This window comes from Bidens hawaiensis, unplaced genomic scaffold (genome assembly GCF_021521415.1).
Source record: "Bidens hawaiensis isolate Kalapana, Puna unplaced genomic scaffold, B.hawaiensis_p1.1 tig00045558_1, whole genome shotgun sequence".
In the NCBI taxonomy this organism is placed as follows: domain Eukaryota; kingdom Viridiplantae; phylum Streptophyta; class Magnoliopsida; order Asterales; family Asteraceae; genus Bidens; species Bidens hawaiensis.
In genome coordinates this window covers 1-22754 of record NW_027498123.1, presented here as the reverse complement: position 1 = coordinate 22754, position 22754 = coordinate 1, and the positions used below count along the sequence as shown (strand labels likewise).

The 22754-nt window shown below is 40.9% G+C and overlaps 4 protein-coding genes across 4 annotated transcripts; all 4 read left to right on the top strand.

Moving 5' to 3' along the window:
- Window positions 1-1810: 1810 nt before the first annotated feature.
- On the top strand, window positions 1811-3874 carry LOC143595832 (short-chain dehydrogenase/reductase 1-like). The gene is made up of 4 exons (XM_077074755.1): window positions 1811-1926; window positions 2026-2284; window positions 2378-2572; window positions 3479-3874. The coding sequence occupies exons 1-4, from the start codon at window positions 1811-1813 to the stop codon at window positions 3872-3874; spliced, it is 966 nt and encodes a 321-aa protein (XP_076930870.1).
- Window positions 3875-7348: 3474 nt separating this feature from the next.
- Window positions 7349-8874, top strand: LOC143595836 (uncharacterized). Its single transcript, XM_077074758.1, has 2 exons — window positions 7349-7651; window positions 7741-8874. Exons 1-2 carry the CDS (start codon window positions 7349-7351, stop codon window positions 8872-8874), a joined length of 1437 nt encoding a protein of 478 aa, XP_076930873.1.
- A 1700-nt stretch (window positions 8875-10574) lies between these two features.
- LOC143595834 (uncharacterized) lies at window positions 10575-11159 on the top strand. Its single transcript, XM_077074757.1, has one exon. It carries the CDS (start codon window positions 10575-10577, stop codon window positions 11157-11159), a length of 585 nt encoding a protein of 194 aa, XP_076930872.1.
- A 9063-nt stretch (window positions 11160-20222) lies between these two features.
- On the top strand, window positions 20223-22737 carry LOC143595831 (protein BONZAI 3-like). Its single transcript, XM_077074754.1, has 6 exons — window positions 20223-20407; window positions 21118-21165; window positions 21744-21892; window positions 21985-22033; window positions 22394-22450; window positions 22612-22737. Exons 1-6 carry the CDS (start codon window positions 20261-20263, stop codon window positions 22669-22671), a joined length of 510 nt encoding a protein of 169 aa, XP_076930869.1. The 5' UTR covers window positions 20223-20260; the 3' UTR covers window positions 22672-22737.
- Window positions 22738-22754: the final 17 nt, after the last annotated feature.

Sequence of the window (22754 nt, the reverse complement as noted above, 5' to 3'; positions counted from 1 at the left end):
CGGTGGTTTGCAGGGGTGAGCATGCTTGACTATTGGGAGAGACGGTTTGGTTAAGGATTGGTTAACGTATGTTCAAGCCTATTTTGGTTTATAGGGCTATAACTTAAAAATGCAACACAAGTTTTCACATATAAATACCGAAAAAAAAAATGTTTGTTCAATTTCTCTCTTGCTTCGTCTTTCTAGTCAATTTGAGTTTCAGATTTATTTTATTCAACCTATTCCTGATAAGTCCAAACTGAAATTATTTTGTTCTTTAAGACTATTGGGGCCGGCCTCTTTGAGGCCTATATAAAATAATACTTTTTGTGTATTTTTTTTCTTTATAAACATAATAATTTCTTATTTTTCACACGTAATTATACTTAGATTTCACTATTATTTCAATTTGCCGTATAACTTTTGAGAAATCCCGAAGGATCTTTTTTTTTTTTTTGTTATGCACTTATGCTAATTGGACAAATCAAAATACGAGCAAAAGTTATAGAGATAATTGGATTCATCAAAACAGCTAAATGACGATTCCTTATTATCTTCGATAGAGTACTTTAATTTAATTTAACATAGTTAAAAAAACATAATGGAGATTGAAGATGGAACACATGGCTTGTTTAGACACAAATAACTTTTGATCTACAAATCACACATTGAAGAAGTGGAGGAAGCATCATGCTCATGTTATTCTCCAACCCGACACCCATTTACAATATAACTTACATGTGTTTGTAGTATCTTTTCTCTTTCTTAGGTTTATATTCTTTATTTAAACTAATAGATATGATTTCTTCATAGAATCCAAACTCAATACTAAATCATTCACAACAAAGCGAACTGAAGTGACTTCACTTGTTCAATAAAATGTATCCATGGTGTTGACAATTAACATCTAAGTTTTTTTCCCCATTTTTATTTTCAAATGACGAGATATATCAAAACTAGCCAATACAACTAAAATCCAATACGTTGTTTTATAAAAATCTTTATAAATTGTATAAATACACAAGGTTACAATAAGGAAACCGAAAAACACACAAATAATAATGACAATAAAGTGTGAAAACAATTTATTTTGATAATTTCGTTTTTATAGTTTCAAATAGGGTAAACTGTCACAATCGTTCATAAGATTTGATCATTTTCATGACTTTCGCTCAAAAGTTTTTTTTAAGGAATTGCAGGTTTAAAGTTGTTTTAAACTTGATGATGAACGAATGAAGGTATTGTCTTTGTAATTACTATTGTATATATTTCTTGATTCTAGAACATATATTATATATTATTGGAATTTTGATGATTAAACCAGACTTGATTAAAGAACTTTCTTTGAAACGTAAGTACTTTTCAATCTCCATGCATATAGCTTTAAATTTATCACGTGTTTGTATCTTTTTATTTCACTTATAATTATTAGAGCTAATTACAATTTTCGTATGTATAAGCTCACATAAATCTTGAATAAAGTCCATATACCGTTTATTCATTTACGAAACTTTATTGTTTTCATTTCTTGCCAATCTCATCTCTAACTCGTTGTTAATATTAGACTATGTGTAGTGACATGTGTAATTTTATTAATCATTTACTTAACTAACTTGTTGTAATTTGATAAAAGAATAATAAGAAAAAAGCGTTGACCGTGGGTGCATGAGCGTACAAAGCTCCAACAGAATCGTTAATGGTTTCCCTCCCTCCATCTGTAGCGCCAAAATAGCAACTCAATCAATTTCTTTGATGAAAGAATATTGTGATCTGGTTTTGGTTGAATAGTTAGGTGGTGTACGTTGTAAGATAGATAGATAGATATCTTGTGATGGATCAAAGCGAGAAACAACATTTGGATAAGAAGGAGAGAGCCAAGGAGCGTAGAGAGAAACGCCGTCAAGAGATCTCCCTCCTCCGCAGCATTCCTTATTCAGGCAACCAAAGGTACAATCTATATGTATGTCTAGGATGATGATTTATATACCTTTCTATCAACATTATTTATGGTTATATTATTCTAAATTTATTCAATTTTCATCACAGATGGTGGTCTGCAGAAACAGTAGCTGTGGTGACTGGTGCAAATAGAGGAATTGGATTTGAGATCACACACCAGCTTGCAATACAAGGTATCACCGTCATTCTAACTTCAAGAGAAGTTGCTGTGGGTGAAGAATCTGCCAAAGTTCTGCAAGAAGGCGGCTTAGATGTCGGCTTTCATCAGCTCAATATTATAGATGATGCATCCATCGAGTCCTTTTGCAGTTGGGTGAAAGAAAAGTATGGCGGTATTGATATTCTGGTAAATCCTTTCCTTCATGTTACCATAATAATGATAATAATATTTGATTTGCTTGTGCATAACGTAACTAGTGATGCACAAACACATGCACAGATTAATAATGCAGGAGTTAGTCATAATATTGGGTCAGAGAATTCAGTTGAAGCTGCTGAAACAGTCATAAAAATTAATTACTATGGCACTAAAAAAATGATCAAAGCCACGATACCACTAATGAGGCCATCTGCTCAAGGTGCACGGATAGTTACAGTAAGCTCGCGGTTGGGAAGACTTAATGGCAAGCGAAATGTAAGTATGATTATTACTTTTTTTTTTCACTCTTTTATTGAAATAATAGTCTCTAACTCGGTTTTTGATGATAAACAAACTTAACATAAGTTCCATTTTGAAACAATAATTTCTAGTTTGGATGTATTTTTCTTTCAAAATTGTTGAAGAAATTTATTAAAATTGTTTTTAATGATGAAAAATATACACAGAGGTAGTAAACTGGCCTTAGAAATTTTGACCCGTTTTTGGGTAAATTGGTCAATATGGGTTATGCTATTCTTCTAGTGGGTCAAATTAGGAGTGGCGTGTGCATGGGTCGGTTTGAGTGAGTTTTGGGCTCAACCCCGGTTTTCACAATGGGTTCGGTTTTTCTATTTGGTCTTTATATTTTTGGGCCAAAAAAATTAGTTCAAGATAATGAATTTTGGCCTATATCTTTTCTTTTAATTAATGATAATTGATTATTAACATTTGGGTCTAAAAAACTTTGGCTGCACCATTTATTGATTTTTTATAAATTACTTAGCATCCAAACATAACAATTATAATCCATAAATTCAATAACAAAAGCCAGTTCTTTTGGTTTTTACGGGTTAGATTTGGTTTGGTTATAAAAGTCGGTTTGGCCTTTTCTGTTTGCCATACATGCAAAAACTGTCGTATCGGAAAAAACATAAAACCAAACCGTGTGTTTTGGGCTGTGCTCGGTTATAAAGTCGGTTCATTCTTTTCCAGTTTTCAGTACATGCAAAATTGGAGTTGAAACATTTTTGAAAAAGCATAACATCAAACAGTCTGTTTTTCCTAGTTTGTTTATTTCATTTGATTATGTCGATTATTTTGGTTCGGTTATGTTGGTTATTTTGATTATGAAATATGTACTATATCATATCATCATTACAAACTAGTGTTATTTCATATCAGCGGATTTCCAATGACGATTTAAGGCAAAAACTGGAAGACATAGATAACCTCTCGGAAGAACTAATTGACTCGACAATGACCAACTTCTTAGAACAAGTCAAAGACGGGACATGGTCAACTGGAGGATGGCCTCAAACCAATACAGATTATGCAGTATCAAAACTCGCGGTCAACGCTTTCACTCGGGTCATGGCTAAGAAATTCTCGACCCGGCCTGAAGGGGAAAAGATATTTATTAACTGTTACTGCCCGGGTATGGTCAAGACTGCCATGACCGGGTGGGCCGGTCAGGTTACACCCGAGGAAGGAGCCGATACAGCAATCTGGCTCTCGTTGCTCCCAGACCAAGCCATCAGTGGCAAGTTCTTTGCCGAAAGGCGCGAGATACATTTTTGAATCAGAGTATGTGATGTGTTACTGTTACATAAACATATCACAGACATGCATTTTTTATTTATATGTTTAAAACTTTTAACTGTCTGTCATAGAAGAGTAATCTTTTTTTTTTCTTTTTATATATTTAGATGTCTGTTTGTAAATCTGATATGTTTGAAGGGTTTCATTTTGATCCTAGGCTATGGTTATCATGTATGGAAAGTAAAAACAGGACCTTGTGCAGAATATAATTCATATTAAACAGAAAGAAGTAGAAAATAAATTGCAATATATGTTACAACTGAAATAAACGAAGAACAAAAGAAAAAGAGTGACTGAGAATTTGTGTTCAACACGGGGCGCTTAAAACAAATTGCGAGTTTACTAGAAAATGGGCAAGTCTAGATGTATTAGGGCATTAAGCAAACTTAGATTAGAAATGAATGTGATTATGTGAATCAACATGCATTATCATTTATCACTATACAAATATACAACATTAAATAATCAATAACAGAACAGGTTTACATCAGATAATGCATAATTGAACAAATTTAGAAACCACCAACAGAATTCAAAAACAATAAAATTTAACAACTGTATGATAAAAGAAAAAGAAAAAAAATCTAAATAAAAAATTGGTATGGTAAAAAAAAACATCATTGAACAATTCAGCCGCCATTGACTATATATATATGTAAAGCCTAAAAGGGAAAATCATAAATAAACCAGAGAAGTAAAAACAAAAATGAAGGGTGCATCCAAGTATCCAACTTCCAAGTTCAATTTTTTGCTTCATTTTTTAAAGTTCAAGTTGATGTTCCTTCACACTTGTTTTCATAACAATGTATTTCATAGCTAGCAAGTTAATGCTTGTGTTTGGGCAACTTTAAAATTTAAATTAATTTTAATTTTGGTGTTTCATTCCACCGTAACACATGGTCAAATTATACTAGTCATCTTAAAAGTAATTAGATTAATAATATTTTAATACTAACATTGATAGTCATATTAAAATGTTTAGTTATTTAAACTTTAAAGTTGACAATAGTGGCCCAAAAATGACTCTTGGATTGGACCCGAGAAGGCGACAATCATGCATCTATAGCTTGAATAATTTTCATTAGATATATGTTCATATATATATAAGGTGGGTCTTTGACCCAACCAAATGACCAATTATGAATTTGTAGCTTGAGCAATCAGTTGGTAACATGATATTTTCTAACACAATGATTAAATATGAAACTCGTAAGTTAAAACTCTTGTATGTCATAAATCCATACACATGCTAAAGCAAGTACGTCTTCATTTACTATTAATATCACCCACCAAACCTCACAAATACAAGTCACATGTTGCATGCCTTCTTCATTTCTAACATGTGGTGTACACATCGACCGAATATGTTATGCAAAACAAGGACCAGCTATTAAACCTAACTAGTAATTCATATTCAATCACAAAATAAGAAAATCAAATTTACAAATTAATTCTTTCTTTAAATCAGAATTTTCTTATTGTGCCATCAAGTAAGACTGCCTTAGACCATCCATTATGGTGGGGGCATCAAAGCCCCTCTACGATACCACGTCAGCGCCACGTAAGAACTGTGGGGCATCGAAGCCTCAACCAATAATATTCCGCAATGATTTCTTTTGAGAACCACTTTGAGTTTTAAAAACTCGAAAGAACTCAACGTAACATTTTTTTTTCGAATTTTTTTTACACATATGTAATTTGTAAATGTAAGTAACATTTTTTACACACCATATATGTGTATGTGTGTGAGAGGTTGGGGCCCACATGTTCCTCTCTTCCGCGCCGGGTGTTCCAACGATGGGCAGGAACGGCGCCCACCACCAAGGGCGCCCCTTGGTGGTGTTCTGCGCCCAAAGGCGCCCGCCATTGATCTTGTGCGCGTTATATCTTCATATGGTGTTACATGGTGCTCCCAATGCACATAGTTGCATATAGCGTGACCCAACACATGTTTTACATACACAAAGTCACCAACATAGTATGTTATGTGTCAACAATTTCTTATCATTTCATAGTCCATTTATCTCGTTTATTGTTTATATATATTTTTCTTGTATCATGTTGTTTATCTTATAATGTTTGTTCTTCAAATCCTTACAAGTGAAAGATTAGATAGATTTTAGACGGAAACAAATTTGTTAAAAAAAAGTTTGTGTCCATATAGTCTCATAAATCATAATTATGATAAGTGTATTTGTTAAAAACTTAAAATGAATTAAAAGCTATACAAAAGTGAAATAGTAAGAAATGTATTTAGAAATTCCAAGTTAATTTTTAAAGATTATGACGAGAATACTTAATACCCGTGAACACACCAACACTAAACCCAAAGATCAACTGAAGAGATTATATATGATCCAGTCCAAGTGAAGCCCAAGGAAGCAAGCCCAATCCTTAAAGCCCAAGGCCCCTCAAGGACAAAAGGACGAGTCAACGAATGAAGGGTCCCTTTTGGAGCTGGAAGCATCAGATCAAGATGACGCACGTCTGAGGCAAAAGGGAATCGTCTGGCGGATAAAAAGGAGAAGCTTGTTTAAGTCAAAGAGGAAGATAAAAAACCCCTGGATAATAGGGTGCGTCCCTAGGCAACGGTTTGGAAGAAGAGATTCCTTTTGAACCCTTTATATAGGGGATTTGTAAAATGTAAATGGCATGTAAAAAACTGAATTATTCATTCATATATGTATCAATCATCTCTCCGATTTCACGAGAGAAGCTTTTCATAATCAATCCCCAAACATACACTATTCATATACCATAATCTTGATTCACTTGAGGTTTCTACATTGGCGCCATCCGTGGGACCCCTGCAACTAGGAAGTCCCACACCACGGTCTAGGAGAAGATGGTTGATCTGAATCTGAAGCAAAATGTCTCAGGACTTCAGTCCGGGACTGCAAACGAAAATGAATCCACAGTCATAAAAGTAAACGAAGAAACGAACCTGCATAACATGCGAAACATGGAAGGTCTGGTCATAATAGAAGACGAGACAGAGAAGGAAGACTCGAGGGGAGAGCGGGAGAAGGACCCCTCTTCCGGAGAAAAATGGGAGATAACTCCAGAGTTCATACGGGCTCATAGAGACGCGCTCAAGGCATGTTTGGATGAACAAGAAAAGGAAGAAAAGCTGGAGGCAGTCCGGACACGCCTATTGTTCGATACCCCAAAGTCCAAGAATGAGGAAGAGCCGGAGAAAGTGGCGGAAAAAGATCCTGGCATTCTTTTAGAGTCGTTGGTAACACTTCTATCGTCAGTCAAGGGTAAGGAAAAGTCCATACCCAGTACTTTAGATGCTCCTTACCGGCCCTCAGATACTTCTGACATGTCGAATTTACCCAACGAATAGCCGAGGCTACCCTGCCCCCAAAACTATGATAACCCTCCACGGTGGACAAGTATGACGGAACACAAGACCCCGAAGACCATTTACATGCTTTCAGGGGTGCTGGCATGGTCAGTGGATGGACTATGCCCGCGTGGTGTTTAATGTTCCCTCAAACTCTGACGGGAGGGGCGAGGGTATGGTTTGATAGTTTGGAACCAGGGAGTATAGATAGTTACGAGGAACTAAGGGGAAAGTTTTTACGGAATTTTAGCCAGCAGAGGAAAGCCATGAAAAACCCTAACGAGATCTTACATATCCGGATAAGGGATGAAGAGAAGGTGGAACAGTTCATGGACCGGTATGTGGCAGAAAGCATGAACATCAAGGGTGTCCCGGAGGTTATGAAGATCAGTGGGTTCATAAACGAGGTGAGATTCTCTCAACTCACGGAAAAGCTGGGGGAAGACTTCCCCACTACTTTCGACCAGCTGATGGACTGGGTTCGAGCTTTTGTTAGGGAGAAAGATACAGGTCCAAACTACGAGAATGGGAGACCAAGAAAGGAGGCCCTAAGCCACTGGGAGGCAAGATACTGGGGAATGCAAGTCCAGGCAAGATACGAGTGTCGTTCGATAGAGCCCGGTTCACCCCGTACAGACCCCCGGGGAGCCATTCGGGATACCTACCTTCCACTACCTATCACCCTCCACGATTTCCCAGTGCCAGACCCGAGGGAGGAAGGTACAGACCCCCATATGGAGGAAAGGTGAGTCCGGTCGAAGAAGACGTGTTAGCAGCTGATAAGGCCAAATATCCTATCAAGACGCCCGGCCCATTCAAACAAGCATACAAGCCCAACCCCTCTGGATATTGTAACTATCATAAGAGCACGGGACACACCACAGAAAATTGTGTTCAGCTAAAAAGATTATGGGAAGCGGCTCTAAGAACGGGGCAGTTACCTCCCCCGGCTAAAGAACCACCACCCAGAGTCAAGGAAGAAGAAGGAGATAGGCATTTCGTGGATATGATACGAAGAAGAGACGAGGGCGGCGGAAGCCCCGGAAGACCTTACAAGACCGTAAGGAAGGAGTTTCCACCAGTAAGCACGACATGGATGAAAGCTGAGGTCCATTTCCCTGGCATAACAGAAAGTGAGGCCCGGGAAATGCCATTGAATGTGCCGGCTAGTATAGCCGGACATCGAGTGGCTAGAGTGCACATCGATGGGGGCAACGGGGTAAAAGTGATGTACGGACATTGTTTCCTAAGGTTGCAAAGAGAGGTCCAAGAGAGGCTGGAAGAAGATATATGTCCCTTGATGGGATTCTCTGGAGAAGTAGTAGAACCGCTGGGATCTCTCACTTCGCCATTCACGCTTCGGGATGGGGAAAGGGCCCGGACAGTGTGCCTCCGATTCTCCATAGTCCGAGCCCCGTCCAAGTATAACGTCATTCTAGGCAGACCCGGTATGAAGGCGCTCAGGGCGGTCCCGTCTACAGTTCATGGGTACATAAAGTTCCCTACTTCCAGGGGAATAGCTACCGTTCGGTCGTCCGCGGAAATCATAGCTAGTGTCGACAAAAAGACGCACAGGAAGAAGGGAGTGGAAGAATGGGTACTCAACGGGAACATCCCTAACAAACGGTGAGGATAGGGTCACAGCTATCCGATAAAGGAAAGGCGGGTCTAAAAGAGGTGTTGTTGCACAACGCCGATGTATTCGCATGGACTCACAAAGATATGACGGGGGTCCCGCGAACATTAGCACAACACATCTTGGATGAGTTTCGCTGGATGGAACCCGTCAAGCAGAAAGGGAGAAGTCTAGGGCTCCAGAAAAGCCAAGCAGTCCGGGAAAAGTCTGCCAAGCTAGTACAGGCGGTAATAGTAAGGGCCATCAAATACCCTCGCTGGACAGCGAACCCCGTGATGATCTCCAAAAGCGACAACAGCTGGCGTATGTGCATTGATTTTAAAGATTTAAATAAAGCTTGCCCGAAGGATTCCTATCTTCTCCCGGAAATTGAAAAGAAGATAGAATCCCTCGCCCAGTACCCACTCCGATGTTTCCTGGACGCATACAAGGGGTATCACCAGATCCAAATAAACCCCCAAGACGAAGAGAAAACCGCTTTCTACACAGATGAAGGAACCTTTTGCTACACTAAGATGTCGTTCGGTCTTAAGAATGCAGGAGCTACATACCAGCGGTTCATGGACCGCCTGTTCGACCATCAAAAGGAAAGGAACGTGGAAATCTATGTGGATGACCTAGTCATCAAGAGCACGGATGAGGAAAGAATGTTAGATGATATTAAGGAAACTTTTAACACCCTCCGATAAGCCAACATGAAACTCAACCCGAGCAAATGTTCGTTTGGAGTGGGGGAGGGAAAGTTCCTAGGGGTCCTCGTCACCAAGGTGGGGTTTCGGGTGAACCCCGAAAAGATTGAAGCGTTGGCTCAGATGCACCCCCCCCCCAAGAACATCAAAGAGATACAAAGGCTGCATGGACGGTTAGTCGCCCTGAATCGGTTCCTCTCCAAAATCGCCGATAGAACACTCCCATTCATGGCAGTGCTGAGAAGGTGCATGAAGAAGAACAAATTCTGTTGGGATTCGGAAGCAGACAAGGCCTTCCAAGAATTGAAATTGCATTTAAGTGAACTCCCTTTAATCGCCTCACCTCTGCCAAGAGAGAAGCTGACTCTATATCTGTCATGCGCCAATCAAACCATCAGTTCGGCGCTCATGGTAGAAAGTAAGGAGGCACAAATCTCCATATACTTTGTGAATCGAACCTTGAAGGGTCCGGAAGAGAGATATTCCCCAATTGAGAAGCTGGTATTGTCATTGGTCTACACAGCCAGGAAGCTAAGGAGGTATTTCCAGGCACATGACGTCCAAGTGTTGACCGACAAGCCCCTTCAACGGATATTAATGAAACCGGAGATATCCGGCAAGTTAGCCAAGTGGGCTATAGAGCTGGGAGAATACTCCATCGAATATAAGCCAAGAACTGCCTTCAAGGGGCAAGTGATTGCTGATTTCCTCACCGAGGCCCCGACGTCGGAAATTGAGGAGGTTCTTCCCCAGGAAATATCAGAGGGAAGCGAGAAAGTTCCCTCCCAGGGATATACCGAGGGGAAAAACCTGACGGACCAAAATGAGCTAGTCTGAAACTTACATACGGACGAGGCTTCCAATGAAGATGGAAGCGGAGCAGGTCTGATATTGGTCAGCCCGGAGGGGACTGAATTCATGTACGCCATACGATTGAGTTTTGCTAGCACCAAAAACGAGGTTGAGTACGAAGCTTTGCTTGCTGGCCTTTGAGTGGCACAGAAAATGAAGGTTAAACGTATCCAAGCCCACGTGGATTCTTTGCTGGTAGCCAATCAAGTCAATGGGGACTATGAGGCGAAAGATCACAAGATGATAGAGTATCTCAAAAAGACGAAAGAGTTACTACAAGGTTTCCAGGAAGCAAGGGTGATACATATCCCTCGAGGCCAAAATAAAAAAGCTGATGCACTCAGTAAGTTAGCCTCTATAGATTTCGATCACCTGGCAAAGGAAGTCCGGGTGGAAACCCTGGGACAACCATCCATCTTGGAAAAGATTGTCGGGAACGTAGAAACACCTGGATACAGTTGGACGAACCCCATCATCCGATATTTGCAAGAAGGAATCATTCTTGAGGGGAAACAAGAAGCCCGGAGACTGAGAATTAAGGCAATGCAATACGAGATGATAAACGGTGCCCTTTACAGAAAGTCCTACTTGGGTCCGTCCTTGAAATGCATTAATTACGAAGAGGCGGAGTACATCATCAGGGAAATCCACGAAGGGATACGTGGGATGCACATGGAAGCTAAATGGTTGCCGCCCGAGCCATGCGAGCTGGTTATTACTGGCCAGCCATGTTTCTGAGTGCTTTGCGAGAAATCCGGAAATGTGACAGCTGCCAGATTTATGCCCCAGTAACGAGAAAGCCAAAGCTCAACCTAGTACCGGTTAGTTCATCCTGGCCCTTCCGAAAATGGGGCATCGACATTGTTGGTCCGTTCCCGGAGGGATCGGGTAAGGCTAAATTCCTCATAGTGGCTATCGACTACTTCTCTAAGTGGGTCGATGCGAAGCCCTTGACCACGATCTCAGGGCAACATGTCAAAAAATTTGTATGGGAGAACATTGTGTGCCGCTTTGGAATACCCCACACCATTGTGAGTGACAATGGGAAACAATTCGAGGGAGGAATCTTTCGAGAATGGTGTGAAGAGCTGCACATCAAGCAGGTTTTCACGTCAGTCGCACATCCCCAGGCGAATGGGCAAGTAGAAAGAGCTAATAGAAGCAGCGTGGAGGGTATCTCCAGCCGTCTGGGAAGAGAACGGGGTTCTTGGGTCGAAGAGCTGCCACACGTTTTGGGGGCCCATCGAACCATGCCGAAGGTTAGCCATGGGGAAACCCCTTTTAGCTTAACTTACGGTACCGAAGCAATGATACCGGTAGAAATAAACGTACCCACACATCGGACACGCCTGAGTGAAGGAGAGAATGAAGATGACCTCAGGTTAAATTTGAATTTCGTTGAAGAAAGAAGAGAGGCAGCAGCACGGCGAGAAGTTGAATACAAAAAGGCCATGGAAAGGTACTACAATGCGAAGGTGAGGGAAGTGAAATTTAAAATAGGGGATCTAGTACTGCGAGAAAATGAGGCAAGTCGACAAGAGAGACAGGGGAAACTGGGACCCCGATGTGAAGGGCCCTACCAAGTCATTTGGACGGGAGATAAGGGATTATGCAAGTTAGCGTACCACACGGGAGAAGAGGTACCCCGCACTTGGAACACCATGCAGCTAACGAAATACTACGCCTAGAAGGCCCCTGCCCGAAGGAGACGGGAAAAGAGAGAATGCAAAGGGCTCTCGGACAACATTCTTTTTGTGATATCCAGCCGCACTCTCAACTGTGACTATGTTCACATTCCAATAATTACCTCTCCGGGAGGGAACCCATGTAATAGAGCAGTAATACTATGCTTTTTGTAATCAATCTATGTTACACGGTTTGATGCCTAAGATATGAAGTTAAACGATATAATGCTTTCTCTATGAAATTTAGTTTTGTTGGTGCATTTTGTGACCGTCGCTATGCAATTCTGATCAGCGGAAACGATGTACGAAGTTAGGACAACTTCGCCATAGGCGAAGTTAGAACAACTTCGCCATAGGCGAAGTTGTAACAACTTCTGCCATAGGCGAAGTTAGAACAACTTCGCCTTAGGCGAAGTTGTAACAACTTCGCCTACAGACCCAAGCCCGTGAAGTTGTTTATATATATATATATGTGTCTTGGTTAGGTTTGGGTATCCAGAAAGTTAGAGAGTTTTGTGTTACAGTTCAATTGTCTAGAGAGAAACCGAAAGGGAGAGTCGTGTGGGACGGCCCGAGGTAGAGCTCACCTCGGGTCGGCCGTGTTTCTGTTTATGTTTGGTATGTAAGTTTTTCGGTTATTATATAAAAGATATGCAGATGTGTTTATCCATTCTTGTGTTTGTTCGTGTATGTGTTTGTGTGTAATCGTGTTCTTCGTCTTCTACACCATTAACGAGTCTAGGAGGATTCCGCACTCCTAGACCTCGTGCGGATCTCGTATCGATCGGCGACGCCCCGGGGGAACTTACAAGTGGTATCAGAGCCTTAGGCTCTTATGCTATGGTTCGAGATCTGCGTTTTGATGTTTCTGGCACGTTTCTGATCGTTTCTGGCCGATCAGCGCCGCAGGCGAAGTTATGGGGTTCAGGCGAAGTTGTCGCTTAAATTTTAGGGTTTCGGCGAAGATATAAGGGTAAGCGAAGTTATTCACAACGTCGCCTACCTCACAAGTTCGCTTATCCCAGGCGAAGTTATAGCCAGACGAAGTTATGGACAGGCGAAGTTAACGAGAAAAAAAAAAAAAAGAGTGTTTTGGAGTTTTCGTCTGTATGGCCAGGTGTACACGATTATTGTGAGACCGGAGATGTTGTTCCGTCAACGAGTGAAACTTGTTATCTCTGGGTCTTACGTGTGAACAAATACGTGTCAACTCTGGATATGGAGTTGAGTTTGTGAATGGGATATTGATTGATACTGGATATTGACACATATTTGGGTGTTTGTGGGCAATGAAATTGTTGTTGTTCGAGGTTGACCAACTGAAGAAAGTCAAATTAAACTGAAGGTTTTTGTCATTACCGGATTGCGGTCAGAGCATATTATTTATGTTATTTTCAAGGCGTTCGAGAATTGGATCCTGAAACGTGATGCTTATTTACTAAAGTGAAAATTCTGGAACAAGTTGGATTTAATCGGGAATTAAAGTGTTTATGTTCTTGATCGTTATCCCTGGTGATTGAAGATGCTTCGGATTAAGTAATGGTCATGTGTGTTAGATTCTGTCAAGGTGGTTTTGTGATGAAATTGTTCACTTGATGTTGAGTAGTTGAAGATTAAACCTTATCGTATGCCGACGTGTTGGTGAAGTTGTGGAGGGAGCCCAACTTCACGTGTTGGTGAAGTCAGAAGGACTCACGTGATTGGTTGAGATGATCAATTAGGCACGGGGATGCATGCATTTCAAAGACCTCAATCTATTTAGTCGGAGAAGCTTACACTGAAGGGGAGATCTGATATGGAAGACGCTGGGTGATTGGTAGATTTGTGAAGCTACACGACAGTTTCAGACGTGGCTGGTTGAAGAGCAAACAGAAGATCATCAGTTAAGAGGGAGTCTGTTAGTGCATGTTTTGTAACAGATGATCTTTTGTGTTTGTTAGAATTGAGAGCAACGGTCAAAGGGGAGTCTGTTGGTGCATTTTGTGACTGTCGCTATGCAATTCTGATCAGCGGAAATGATGTACCAAGTTAGGACAACTTCGCCATAGGCGAAGTTAGAACAACTTCGCCATAGGCGAAGTTGTAACAACTTCTGCCATAGGCGAGGTTAGAACAACTTCGCCTTAGGCGAAGTTGTAACAACTTCGCCTACAGACCCAAGCCCGTGAAGTTGTTTATATATATATATATATATGTGTGTGTCTTGGTTAGGTTTGGGTATCCAGAAAGTTAGAGAGTTTTGTGTTACAGTTCAATTGTCTAGAGAGAAACCGAGAGGGAGAGTCGTGTGGGACGGCCCGAGGTAGAGCTCACCTCGGGTCGGCCGTGTTTCTGTTTATGTTTGGTATGTAAGTGTTTCGGTTATTATATAAAAGATCTGCAGATGTGTTTATCCATTCTTGTGTTTGTTCGTGTATGTGTTTGTGTGTAATCGTGTTCTTCGTCTTCTATCACTGCTTCAGCTGTCTCACAATCTACATACCACCACTTCAACTCTTTGAGCACATCCTTGGGCATTTGTTTCATCGGCACTTCTTTCAAACACCGGATCGGTTTATACTTCATAATCATCCAAGGCTTGCCATCTGCTCTCAACCCTCTATCTTTATCTTTGATAAGTTTACCCTTCTGTGGTTTCAGCAGCTCGAACTTCTTTTCCTTTATACTCTCCTTCCATACTATCTTCCCGATGACCCTAGCCATATTATCATCACTTCGATTTATCAATCCCAATCTGGCTAAGTCTTTCACTTCACATTCTGGCAGTGTGTTCAACGATCTCAACATTCTTTTGAAGTACTGAATACCATCATATCTCTTAATCACGAAGAGCCTCAACTGCTCATCGTATATCCAGCAAATAATCCACTTTCTCGCTTCAGTATAGCCTCTAATGTTGTAACTCTTCTTAAACATTGTAGGGACCGCTGGTTTCTTCGTTTTGACGAACCACTGAGCATAGCCTTCTTTCCATCTAGGCTGCTCTTCCCATTCAGTCTCATCATTTCCCATCTCTTTACTCATATCTGCGTTATCGACTTCTGGAATCTCATGCTCTACATTCTCTTCTACTATCTCTCCCTCTTCTATCTCATCATCAATCACAATCTGTTCACCAATCTTCTCTATCTCATCACTCGGTAATACATCATCATCACACATAAAGTCATCATCCATCTCCTCAACCTGCACTACCACCACATCATCACCACCAGCTGCAGTTGTCGACTCCCCCTGAGTTGTGGAAGTCCCAAGAGCTTGTACAGTTCTTGGCAACTCACCACCTGCACCTTTCGATGCATTGGGATCATCGTCTCGATCATTTCTCCTCTTGGTCCTCAACTCATCGCCTTTACAGCTCGTCTCCCCCTGAGATGCCAAGAACTCCTTCAGAGCATCTATGATTTTTCCATGTTCTACCAGCAGGGACGACTGCATCTGATTCTCTGCAACTAGGCGTTGAATAGCCTGGGTCTGGATAAGATTAATCCTTGACTGTTCTGCCACGACCCGTTCAAGTGCTGCTATTCGTTCTGAGTCTGATAAGGTTGCATCGAAATCAAACCTCAGATGTGATATATCTTGAGTTTACTGAGGAGGGATTGCCGATGTATCCGGGACCTCAGAAGTAGACGTAACCGCAGGTGGTATCGTCACCGATAACCCTGCAGTGGCCACAACGATCGACTCAATAAAATGTGCCACGACCTCCGTTGGAGTAAGAGTTGGAGGTGGCAACGAGACAATCTCCGGAGCCGATAGTTGAAATGAAGTGAGTGGGAGGCTAAATGAAGATGAGGTAGCCACCACGGGAATGTCCGTGGCGCTTGGCCTTGTAACCTGTAATGATGAGGGAACCATTGTCATACCGGACAGTGCGGGTGGGGTGAAACGTACCACCCTCGAGCTCTCACCAGCTCCCGATCCTGCACCTGCCCGTTCCCTTCTTGATCTGCGAATCAACTGTTGAACACGTAGAACGAGATATCTAAGGGCCACCGTCTCCGAGACGACTCCCAAACTAAGATTCACAAATACCGCCTCCATCTCAAAAGATGAGAGGGAGGCCTCGCTGATAGGCTACATGGTTAACCAATAAACTTATCAAACAAGACGACATGTCCAAAACTATCCTAAGAAACCCAACCAGGTTTTAAAAACACAATCAAATGTAGCATAAGGCTAGAGATTAAAGTTACTAACCACATCCGTGATAAACAAGGTCCAACCCCTGAAGGGGGAAAATGTCAGTTACATCAAAAGCATAGGCCCACATAGGGGCTAGCATAAATAAAAGTTCTTACAAGTAGCTAAATAGATGAAATAAAACGCAAAAGGCACCAGGAACAGCAACCATTCGAACAGTTTAAGGATCATCCCTGAGGGGATGGGGTAGGAGGATCGACCACCAAGGACATAGCTTTAATCTCCTCCACCGAGATGTCGGGGATGGCCGAGAGTTGATCCAGAAACGGGGTTCGTAGGAGACGTAAATACCATAAGCCTTCTCAGCTTCCGACTCCATGGTCTCTGAATATGTGGGCACCTCACCAAGCTAGAGACCTTTAGCTTGGAACTCATAGCCTTCCCTTAGACCACTCTGGTATCCCGAAGAAAACATAGCCCGGGTCATGGCATCTCTAACCTAGCAAGTCTCCCGACAAGTTCGGGCACGACCAAACACTAGTTTGAACCCCTCAGAGACCATCCACTCTCGATCAATTTTGAAATTTTTGAGTTCTTGCTCCATCTTGTCACCTTCACTTTTCAACCTCTCATTCTCCTTACACACCTTCTTGAAATTAGTCTCCAACTATCAACAAAAAGTATCAAAGGAAGATAAGCCTCCTAGACGAATGTAAAGAAATCGGTAAAAAAGAAGAGACCATACCTCCAGAGCCTTATCATGATCAATTCGGGCTTTGGACAGATCAACCTCCAACCGAACGATATCATCCTGAGCTTTCTTCAGATTCACCCTCAAGTCAGGCACTTCCAGAGCTTCTTTCTGAGAAAGAAGAACCTGCTGCCTCAAATGTTTAATCTTTCCACGACTCTTTTCTTCCGACTATTTGAGTTGGTGGATCTCGTCTTTCAGTTGCTGCAGCGTTTGACCGTCATCGATGACGGTCTGGCGGGCGACGGCTCCGAGTGCCAGGGCTCTGTACATATGGGTTCCCAAATCACCGACCAGCTAATCCCGGTTTAAGGCACGAATGTGACCTAAGTCCACGGGAGGAACAACACCAGGGAGGAAATCATGCGCTTGCAAGGGTGTCAAGACAAATTCTTTGATTTTCAAACTCCACTGGGGAATGAACACTGGATCGACTCCTGGCTCCTCCAAGTCAGGAGCAGGTGGACTTTGGAGATCAGGAACAGACCCCTCAGGACGTTTGCCAGAAGAGCCAAATCGAACCAGATTGGATTCAACAGATGCTTGCATATCGGTTGGAGTGACCACAGGAAACTCGAAATCACCTTCTAGGTCAACAAGCTCGGTGGAAGAGGTCACTGGGTGAGTAAAGGACGATTGACCCTGATAAGGTCATTTTGAATTCCTTAAGCGACCTTTCAAAGAGGTATTGTAAACGTTAGCCATCGCACTTTTCCGTTTAGGAGTATCGGAAGCGTTGACGGGAAGAACCGGAGCAGTTTGGTCTGAAGAAGCAGATGCCGTTTCTGAGCCAGCAGGAGGAGTCACCGGGACCGGAACGAACGAAGCAGCTTTCAAGGGAACTTTCAACAAGGTTTCTTTCAAACTCATTTCTGCATAAGGAAAACGACAAATTTAGGAACGTAAACGTAATAAACAAGCAAATATAACAAGTAAATAAAAAGAAGGGCGAGGGACCGAAAACCTCGGGTGCCGTAAAATATGGCCGGACGGGTTAGAAGAATCTGACCATATCCGGCTCGGTCCGGCCATACACAATAAGGGTTCAGGATAAGTCATAGCTTCAGTAGGGTTGCTGATCAACAATCTGTACAGATCATCTTGAGGTGTAGGTGGACGAGGAGGGGTGTCGTGTATGAGTGAGTCTATACGACGTCGGCTGAGAAAACCAGGAGCAAAGCGGGGAGACACAAAGAAAAAGCTATTCTTCCATTCCTTGGGGCTAAACCCTGTGGGCATCTTGGAACAACAGGAAGGATATTTGTTTGCTGGACGGCGTTCGAAAGTGAATCAATCACCGTCTAGCCTCAAACGATAAAAGCGGCGAAACAGGGGTACGGTAGCGAAACCCTCCATTGCCCTACACGCTATTTCGAAGTGTGTAACACGCAGGAAACCTAAAGGATGGACCTGATCGAATCTCAACTTGTGAAATTTCAACAAAGCCAACTGGAATTCAGTCAGAGGGTAGCGAACGTTGGCACACTCTAGGGTTTTGGTGTACAGGGTAAGTAGTTCAGGACGGCTGAGGGCTGTCTCATGGGGTTTAGGTAACACGGGAGATAACGACAAGGGTATTTGGTAACCGGCGCATATTCAAAGCATCTGATCCTGGGTTAGGAAAGAGGTTATGGAAGACAAGCCTTCACGGCTCATGGTGAAGGAGAAGAGATAGGATCAAAGGAAAAGAACACTAACCTGATCGAAGAATGAAGGCCAAATGAGAAAGGAACGGTCGCCTGAATAGTGTGAGAGAGAAAGGTGAAATGAAGTGAGTAATTTTATGAGATGGGACGCAAGGAGCAGGGTATTAATCACCGCGTGGAGAAGCGTGTAATTCAATTTCCACCACATATTTTTACCGCCCTCACTATTAACCAAGCTGGGCCGATGGAGCCCATACATCTATAACAGGCCCATCTCATATAAATTAATAACCCAGAAGCCCAACGAATACAAAGATCAAGAGAGCTACCAGGGCGGGTCAAGGATTAAGTCTATTGTTCATGTCATTAATAACATGAGTAATAGACTAGGGGACTTGAAGAGATTATATATGATCCAGCCCAAGGAAGCAAGCCAAATCCTTAAAGCCCAAGGCCCCTCAAGGACAAAAGGACGAGTCAACGAATGAAGGGTCCCTTTTGGAGCTGGAAGCATCAGATCAAGATGACGCACGTCTGAGGCAAAAGGGAATCGTCTGGCGGATAAAAGGGAGAAGCCTGTTTAAGTCAAAGAGGAAGGTAAAAAACCGCTGGATAATAGGGTGCGTCCTTAGGAAACGGTTTGGAAGAAGAGATTCCTTTTGAACCCTTTATATAGGGGATTTGTATAATGTAAATGGCATGTAAAAAACTGAATTATTCATTCATATATGTATCAATCATCTCTCCGATTTCACGAGAGAAGCTTTTCATAATCAATCCCCAAACATACACTATTCATATACCATAATCTTGATTCACTTGAGGTTTCTACAAGCAAATACCAGAATACTCGCATAACTTATTATACCAAAGAATAACTCATTTAAAACGATGTTTATTGGGTTGGTAAAACTCGGGTTGATTCCGACAAGTAGACGCGAATTAGGTTGATTCCGGTTACGTTCGTTACGACACAGGAATTAAAAACAAAACAAAACAAAACAAAACATTGGTCCGAGCGTTATGGCGGTGAGTAGACCCGAACGAGGTCGGTTTCGGTTACGCTCATTACGATGCTGAGCTAAAAGATAATTAAAATATTGCATGACACGTCATAAGCTGGTGCTGCGACGTGAACCAATGATGTTGGTTACGGTTGTAGAACAAAAAGAAACAACGGTCGGTAAAACCTGAGTATTATAGTGGAGAGTCGATTTGAATTGGGTTGATTCAGTTACATTCATTACAATATTAAAACCGAAATAAAATAAAGATAATGTATCAGAAGCTGGTGCCGTCACTTGGAACAATCATAGAAGCTTCTCATATATTTATGTATAAAATAATATAAGACATGCATTAGCCATACAAGTTAGAATGAGTTTGTAGATGGTCCTGAAGTAGCGTCCAGCTTAGATCCAATCCAAAGAGATGTATCTAAAAAAGAAAGAAATGATGAAAACAACAAACTTTTAAACAACTGCTTTTAAACTTTGGTCTTGCTGTATCCTTACATGTGGGCCCATTTGCTTCACTGTAATAATAATAGTATTCCTCTCTCTCTCTCGTCTAGTGTTGGCAACTGAATATCCATCCCATCCTGGTAAGTCAATGGGCAATTGCTTCTCCGGCGACGGCCACGGCAAATTCGCCGTCGGGGGCACTTCTTCCGTTCCCGAGAACGGCCGTAACGACGCCGTCGATAATTTCTTACAATCTCGCAGCAGCAGCAACAAAGGTCTATTCTATCAGATCGAGGTATATTCACTTCTCTCACTAGAATATTCGTTTATTTTACTAACCGATTACGTTATGTCCAAGTATATATACTTGATTGAAATGTTATAAATCTACACTACATGTAGTTGATTGCTAGCTAGTAGATACGGTTAGTTAACTGCTATTTAGTATAGCTGATAATTTATCTAATAGAATTTTCCTTAATTTTGCTAAACTCTGTATATGTTTTACATTAGTTTCCAGTATATTGTTATGAATCTACACCAATTGCAGCTGATTGCTAGTGAGAAAGAGTTACTGAACTGTCATTTAGTCTTACTTCAGCACAATTGATACTTTAGCTAATAGAACATTGGACTTTGGATGCATATTCACATCAATTTTCACCATGACAAATCTGTTTAGTTGCAAACCTCAACACTTGATAACAATGTCAAAAATCTACACCGATTTCTAGTTAGACACAGCTAGTAAACTGTTATTTTGTCGTCCTTTAGTACAATTGATTGTATACTTAATATAATTTCATCATCCATCAAAGTTTACTTCAAAGGTTTGATTTGTAAGTTGTAACTATGACATCTCGGTGTGTGACAGTTATCTTCATGTTAAAATTCTGTAATCTTACGTATTTACACTGTGGTTAGCTTTGATTAGATGTTGTAATCGACTTATTTTACTTGATAACCTATACATTTGTCATACTGATGCTCACATATTCTTTGCAGCTATCTTTATCTGCTAAGAACTTGCATGACAGGGATGTGTTTTCCAAGGTAACTTTATCGCTTTCTGTACAGAAAAAAAGTTGAAAAATATAATGGATCCATAGAGTGTAATTGTTTGGTCGGGTTGCTTTGTGGATCCACCTAATTCATGTTATAAGTCAGTAATCATTTAGTGAGTGGACCCAAGGTTATTTTACTGGTGTCACTCTTTAAATAATTGGTCGATGAATCAGTGTCACTTGAGTGTTGGATGTGTAAATAGCACATAGAAGACGGGTACTGGATACTGTTTAACACAAATAATTTTTAAAAGTTCATGTGTTGTGTATGTGGGTCCCCACTGATCATATAAGATCCTGGTACGATAAATGACTTTTAAGTAGTCTTTAACTATCAAAAAACATTGAAGTCTTCCTCTGTGCCAACTCAATACCACTTGTCAAACCCTGTGCCTTAGTTTTCTTTAATTCTGTTTTACTTATCAAAGTTGTTATAAATAAGGCTTTGAAAAGGATAACTGATATCCACATTATATTTGGTATTAATTTGTAAAAAAAAAGAGAGAAAAAGGGCACATAAGTAAATGATTGCATTCCTTATGTCTTCAATGTGTTTTCTGTTTACAGAGTGATCCTATGGCAGTTGTATATATCAAAGGAAAAGACGGTTCATTGCAGGAGCTTGGACGCACCGAAGTTGTTATAAATTCATTAAATCCTCAGTGGATCACAAAAGTAAAAGTTACTTATTGTTTTGAGACGGTTCAAACACTAGTGTAAGTGCTAGTAGGTCATATTGTTATTTTATTACAAATACACATCTTTATATCAGATATCATTTCAACTATTATTTACTTATACATCACAGGTTCCGCATCTATGATGTTGATACCCAGTTAAATAACCCAGAAGTAAAGGTACATATCATAGTTTATTTTGTCCAGTAACTTTAATAAGAACTTGAAACTCCATTAATTTTCACTCTCTGATGATCTAAAGTAGATTAGTGTTGTAAATATAAATGGATACTTGTTTCTTTTGGCAAAAAAGTAACTTTGTTAATTTTCAGCTACAAATGATTTTTTTTTATTTTATCTGTTAAAAGGGTATGAGTGTCTTTTTGGCGTATTTATAGAAATTTAGAAAGGAAGATTCAGTTTCTGTTCACAACTTAAGGTCTAACATTTTAAAATGGTTTTGTTCTAACTGAAAGCACAAAACATGTACTCACTGATTTATGTTATTTAGCACTTTAATGAGCTTTCTATGTCCTGCAGACACTTAATCTGGATGATCAGCAATATTTGGGCGAGTGTACTTGTCATTTGTCTCAGGTATTCAGTCTTTATTTGCTTGTTTCATCACAACTTTCAAATTGTTGCAGCCTGTGGAAACTATTGATTTATAATATCAATTCCAACATACATGCTTGTTTATTGATGTATTAACTGTCAATGATGAATGCCAACTTTCAATTTTTTGTTTATTAATGTAGATAGTCGCTGATCCAAAGCGCTCGTGGGACTACAGATCTTTTGAGCATTGCAGAATCTAGTGAGTCAAGTCACTCAAAAAAACTTGGCCAGCTCACTGTGTATGCAGAAGTAGAACTTGTCTCCAAAACTACCGCAGAGTTGA